Source organism: Cebus imitator, unplaced genomic scaffold (assembly GCF_001604975.1).
Source record: "Cebus imitator isolate Cc_AM_T3 unplaced genomic scaffold, Cebus_imitator-1.0 Scaffold273, whole genome shotgun sequence".
Taxonomy (NCBI): Eukaryota; Metazoa; Chordata; class Mammalia; order Primates; family Cebidae; genus Cebus; species Cebus imitator.
In genome coordinates, this window is record NW_016107588.1 from 2,355,683 (window position 1) to 2,361,769 (window position 6,087).

The window sequence follows — 6,087 nt, forward strand, 5'->3', positions numbered from 1 at the left end:
TTTATACGGTTCCTAAATCAATAGGTATAAAAGTAAGTGCAGAAAAACGTCTCTCCCACATCTGTCCCAAATTACTCATTTCACATCTCCTTCCTTTAGGTAAACAAAATTAACAGCCCCTTGTGTATGTTCCTAGAAATACTATGTGTGTGTGTGTGTGTGTGTGTGTGCATGTATATATACATAGTTTGAAAACATTTATCTACAATAATTAAACTAATGTGATACATATAAAAGTAGAGAGACAACAATGAAAAAGAATAATAAATACTAACACAGACTTAAATGTTTGCATGTGTACTTGTGTGCACACATGTGAATTTAGTATATGATAAAAGCAGCATCTCATATCAATGAGGAAAAACTAGATTATTCACTAATGGATATTGGTACATTTGGTTACCTCATAGTGCAAACCAAAAATAAAACTCCAGATATATTCAAGATGTAAATTTTAAAAATAGAAATAATGCAGTTCCTAAAAAATGTAGGTAAAATGTTGGAAGGATGTCCTATTCATATAGCAAACTGAGCACCAACATTTACCTCCTCCTTCTCTTAAGACTTCCTCAAGTGCCAGTGAAGACAATAAAATAGAATAAACAAACCCATAAGAAAGAAAACAACAGGAAAGAATGAATGAAAGAGCTCAAGAGAATTTTGGAATTCAGAAAGTGCTGATGGAGAAAGCAGGCATCAGTGTAGATGGGAAGCAGCAGAAGGAGCTCAGCTTACAAGGGAGGTTCCTGCTGGCAACGTCCAGAGAGGACACAGACCTGGAGGCTGCAGGGACAAAGGGAGAGGGTCTCAAGATTGGGAATGGAAAACAGGGACATTAATTACAGATCTGAACCTGGGAAATTACAAGCTCTACCTCCATAGGCACAATAACTGTATCAAGATGTTTACTCTCCCGGTCAAAAGAAAGATAACCAGAGTGCCTTTTTCTAAAATACACTGAAGGGTCTTCCTATAGAAAACTAGGGAAATTTAAGTGGGTGGTAGGTCCTTAAAGGAAAAATGCAATCCCAACAAAAGTCAGTATTTACACAGTCACAGTAATACAAATGTCCCTTGCTGGTTTTGAGCTTTTTAAATCAATCTACAGAGAAAGTATTGAAAGCTTAATTAGGGATATAGAATTGTATTAGTTTCCTGTTGATTGGTGCTTTATCAAATTATCCCACATTTGTTGGCTTAAAACAGCACAAATTTATACTCTTATACTTCTGAAGGTCAGAAGTCTAAAGTGGGTCTCAGGGTCCTAAAATCAGGATATGGGTGAGGCTGCATTAATTTCTGGTGACTCTAGGGAAGAACAGATTTTCTTGTCTTTTTTGGCTTCTCTAGATAATCCACATTTCTGGGCTTGTGACCCCATTTGTCATCTTTCAAGCCAGTTGTAAAATATCTTCTATTCATTTTCTTTTTAACTCTGGTCTTCCTGCCTCTCCTTATAAGGACACTCATGGTTACATTATGCCCACTTGAATAATCCAGAATAATCTTTTTATTTTGAAATCAACTGATTAGGAACATTAATCCCCACTTTCCATGTAACCTAACATGTTCACAGGCTCTAGGGAATAGGATGTGGGCATCTTTTGGGGGACAACTATTCTCCCTACCACAAGAACTAAGTGCAAATTTTAATCTGTTTTTACAATGAAAGCAAACTTTTAGCTGGCAGAAGTTGAAAGAAGGAAAGGAGGATATGAGGACAGAAGGGTTGATAGAATAAATATAGCTAACTATTTGATCCAGCTATCAAGACTTGGAGGAAAGGAAAGGTAGGGGCAATGGAAGTGAGATAACTACTCATATACCTTAGAGTAGGGAATAGATATTTCGTCTCTAAAGGTGAAAAATAGCAGTATAAGCACATTATTTAGAACTATAGGGGGAACAAACAGAAGTAAATCATAAATGGTTAAGATAGAAACTGCTCCTTTTCAGTATATACCTTTCTGTTATTTGATTTTCTTTTCTTTTCTCTCCTTCTTCCCTCCACCTGCCTTTCTTCCTGCCTTCTTTCCTACCATCCTTCCTTCTAAATGAAAAGTAAAAAGGAAGTGGTCCATGTCATTTTTATGTGTATAGATTCTGGAGCAAGTTTTCTGCCTTGTTTCCAAATCTTGCTCCATCACTTACCAACTGTGTGACTCTGAGAAAATTATTTAATCTGTCTGAGCCCTGATTTCCTTATCTATAAGCTTCAGATAATACCACCACCTACCTCAGACTGTTGTTCAAGGGTTAAATGAGTTAATACATGCCCACAGGGAAATTCTTGGCACATATTACATGCTCAAAAATTGATCATGATTAATTCTACCACCATACCCATGTATTACTTTGATAAACAATAAGAAAACAAGAATGACAATATCTTGTTGCATTAGTTTTCTAGGGCTGCCATAACAAATTACCATGCTTTACATGAGTTAAAACAAAACAAATGTATTCTTTCACATTTCTGAAGGCTGAAGTCTGATATTGAGGTGTCATCAGGACAGCACTCCCTCTGAAAACTGTAGGGAAATCCTTCTTTGCCTCTTCCTAGCTTCCGGTTGTTTTCTGGCAATCTTTGGTGTTCCTCAACTAACAGAAGCATCACTCCAATCTCTGCCTTCATGTTCACATAGCGTTCTACATGTGCACACATGCACCTGTGTGTGTGTGTCTCTATGTCCAAATTTCCCCTTTTTCTAAGGACACCAGTCATATTGGATTAGGGCCCACTCTACTGCAGTATAACCTTATCTTAACTAATTACATCTGCAGTGACCCTGTTTCCAAATAAGGTCACATTCTGAGGTATTGTGGGTTAGGACTTAAACATATCTTTTCAGGGGACACAATTCAACCCATAATACCTGTGTTGGCAAGGGTGAGGGAAAATTCGTATGCTCATACACTGATAATGGGAGTGTGAATTCTTTAACCTTTCAGAACAGCAGTTTGTCAATATGTATCAATTTTTTTAATGTGTCTACTTTCTGAAATAGCAATATCAGTATCATGTCTGTACCCTAGGCAGATAATTACACAGGAGCAAAATGCTTTATGGAAAAGAAGGGTGTTTACAGTGTTGTTTATAGCATTAAAACACAGAATATAATAGTAGATGATTGTTTAAACAGATTGTGATCCCTCTATATGAGGATATTACCCAAAATATACTACTTTACTGCATTTCACAATGAAATGCTACAGTTCCCAGTGACAACATGGCATATCATCATTGTCAACTATGTTCTGGCATGACAGGAAGGCTTTTCACTTTGTTTTTTTAAGTAACCAAAATAAGTAATAATAAATGTGTGGTGTGTTCATTCTAGTTGCTAACATATTTTACTAAATCTTGTGTGCATTTTACTTGGATTCTGTGCATTTAGTGACACAAAAACACATTTATAATATAAAATGAAATAAAAATCAGCTTATAAATATCAATACTATGGCCCCATTTACATAAAAACATATTTATACAGAAAATGCAGATGGAACCATCTTTAATACCAAATGTACAATAATCAGTTAATGTACCAATATCTTCTACGATATTTCTATATAGTGGAAACAAAAAGTATTTTAATTTCCAATATTTGCTCCTCTGTGTAGTTCTAATTTTCCTGTCATGAACATTACCGTCTGTGTGCTAAGGATAAGACAATCAGCAGTTTGCCCAAATGAAGTGGGAGTAGGGTCTGCTTGGGCAGCCAAAAATTGGTCTCACGAGTTGATGCCAGGCTGGCAGTGCCCAGGACGGACGGGGAGGTGAGGAGAGTGAATGGATGCAGGGACGTCTCTTGCTTACTCTCTCCAAGTAGGAAATCCCTGCAGCAGCAAAGGCAAGCCCTCAGCCTCTAGGGCCCAGCTGTGCTGTGCACTGCTTTGGGCTATGGATGCTGCAGCCTCAGCCCCATCCCAGGGCCTCTTTCCTGTCTTCCCTTAAACTGGGGTGGGAAAGGGAGGGGAGAGGAGGCAGTAGCAGTGGTGGTGGCATGTCTGGAAGCAGGAAGCCGGCTTCTCTGCTCACACATGTAAGGGGTCCAGTGGAGACATGAGAGGACAGGAGGGTATGTGAGACCTGTTGATGGCTTCTCTCCCTCCTTCCTTTCACAGTCCCAGGATCAAGGCCCTGGAGCCTGGCAGCACCTGTGCAGCTAGTGCAGGAAAAGTGTATCAATGCCCCTGCTTCACCTTCGGCAGAGTGAGCCAGGGATGGGTCCCTGTCTAGCTCTGGCCACACTCCCAGGGCTCTGAGCCCTGGTCACAGTGGCCCAGGTAAGCCAATGCATGATGGCCAGGAGCACTCCTGGGGCACAGGGACAGGGCCTAGGTGGCCCAGACACTCCCACTGCTGGCCACCTCTACTGCTTCTGCCAAAGCCAGGCACTTGACCGCAGCAGCAATGCTCACCTGCTGGAGGGAGGAGACTCTTCAGATTGGAGCCAACTGCACCTTGCCTACCTATGCCACTTGGGCTGGTCCAGGTGGAGGCCTGCCACACATGACTCCAGGACCCCATAGAACAGCTCACCCACTCCCACAGCCCTACACTCTGAACAGCTTTCAGCTTCCCCAACACCCATGTTCTCTCATCATTCTGGACTTTTGACATCTCAGTATTGTCTTTGTCAAGAATAGCCTTTCCCCACACTAATTCTAGATATCTAAATCCTGTTTGTCCTTCAACTCCATTTCAAATGTTGATTTTTTTTAGACACTGTCCCCTGATTTTGAGGTGGAGGGAGAACCGGGGGCAGAGAAGATGATAGACTGTGACATCATAAGGGGGAACAGCATATGCTTAGATAATGAGATAAAAGGACATTTATAATTGTGCAGTCACAGAGACAAGTGTTGCTTGAAAATTAATGTTGAAAGCTTTTATATTTCACAGCAAAAACATTATGTGATATGTGGGCCCCAGCATATATTCCATTTTGGCAAATATTCTAAGGTTAGTTGAGATTCAGAATATATCATGCCTCAGGCCCCTTGAACTGGTCAGGGGCCATTTCCAAATGGACAGATTTAAGGCCATAGAACAAAACTTTAGTTCCATTTGTCAATATCAAACTGTTAGCCATTGATAAGACCTAGCAGGTTTTGCCAACTAAGCTGTTTTTCTAACTTACATGATCCACTTAAGAAAATAATTCTATGACTACTCCCTGCACATTGGGGCTGTGTGTTTGACCTTTTCTGGGATTATTAATGTGCCACCTCAGCATGGGCTGAGTTAAGCAAATATTTTAATGAAATCTTTAGGACCAAAGCTCAGCTCTTCACCCACCATGGCCTCCATTTCCTTTCTCTTCTCATACTCCAACCCAAATGCCCTTCACTTTCTGTATCACTCTCCAAGAGGCAGCAGGCTATTGTGGTTAAGAGGATGGTCTGGGGAGCCAGTCTGTAAAGTGTTCATTTTGGTTTTGCCATTGCATAACTGTGACATGGAGCAAATTACTTATAATAATTTTCTCATGATAGTACTAACTTTATCACAACATTGCTTTGAAGATTAAATAAGTTATAAGCACTTAGAACATTGACTGGCAAGCGGTACAAGTTACAGCAATATTTGTTAAATAACATAAGTTAAATACCTGTACTAGACCGGATTATCTCTGTCCCAACAACATGGCCCAGCAGGTCATACTGGTTCAAGCGAGAGCCATCCTGTGCAACTTCCACAGATTTGTTCTTTCCGAGAGTCCAAGAATAAACCACTTCAGCTGTTGTATAGGCATCTAAGGCAGAGAAGGGTCAATAAAGAGAAGTTGAAGGGAACAGAGAATGATTACCCTTGATACTAAATGGAAATGAAATTGAAATAAAATTTCCATCTTCAAAGAGTTCTGGGTATGTGATCTGTCTTCAACTGAAGTACATCCATCCATCCCTCCATGTATCCATCCATGTATCCATCCTTTCATCCAATGAACCCTCATTGAATAGCTACTGTAGTATATGCTGTGTACATAGAAATGAACCCAAAGTGGTCTCACACTTCAGTGACTATCTTCTAGACTGCCAATAAACTTTCCTTCTGTTGGAGAGTAGACAGTAGGGGCA

General features: G+C 40.1%; 1 protein-coding gene across 2 annotated transcripts in view; it reads right to left on the reverse strand.

Annotated features, from left to right (window-relative positions):
- Positions 1-6,087, reverse strand: part of GABRA3 (gamma-aminobutyric acid type A receptor subunit alpha3) — a 250,766-nt gene that overhangs the window by 35,750 nt on the left and 208,929 nt on the right. For both annotated transcript variants that reach the window (XM_017500892.2, XM_037728628.1), the window contains exon 7: positions 5,619-5,762. In XM_017500892.2, coding sequence (XP_017356381.1) covers positions 5,619-5,762 — 144 coding nt within the window. The remainder of the gene's footprint in view (positions 1-5,618; positions 5,763-6,087) is intronic.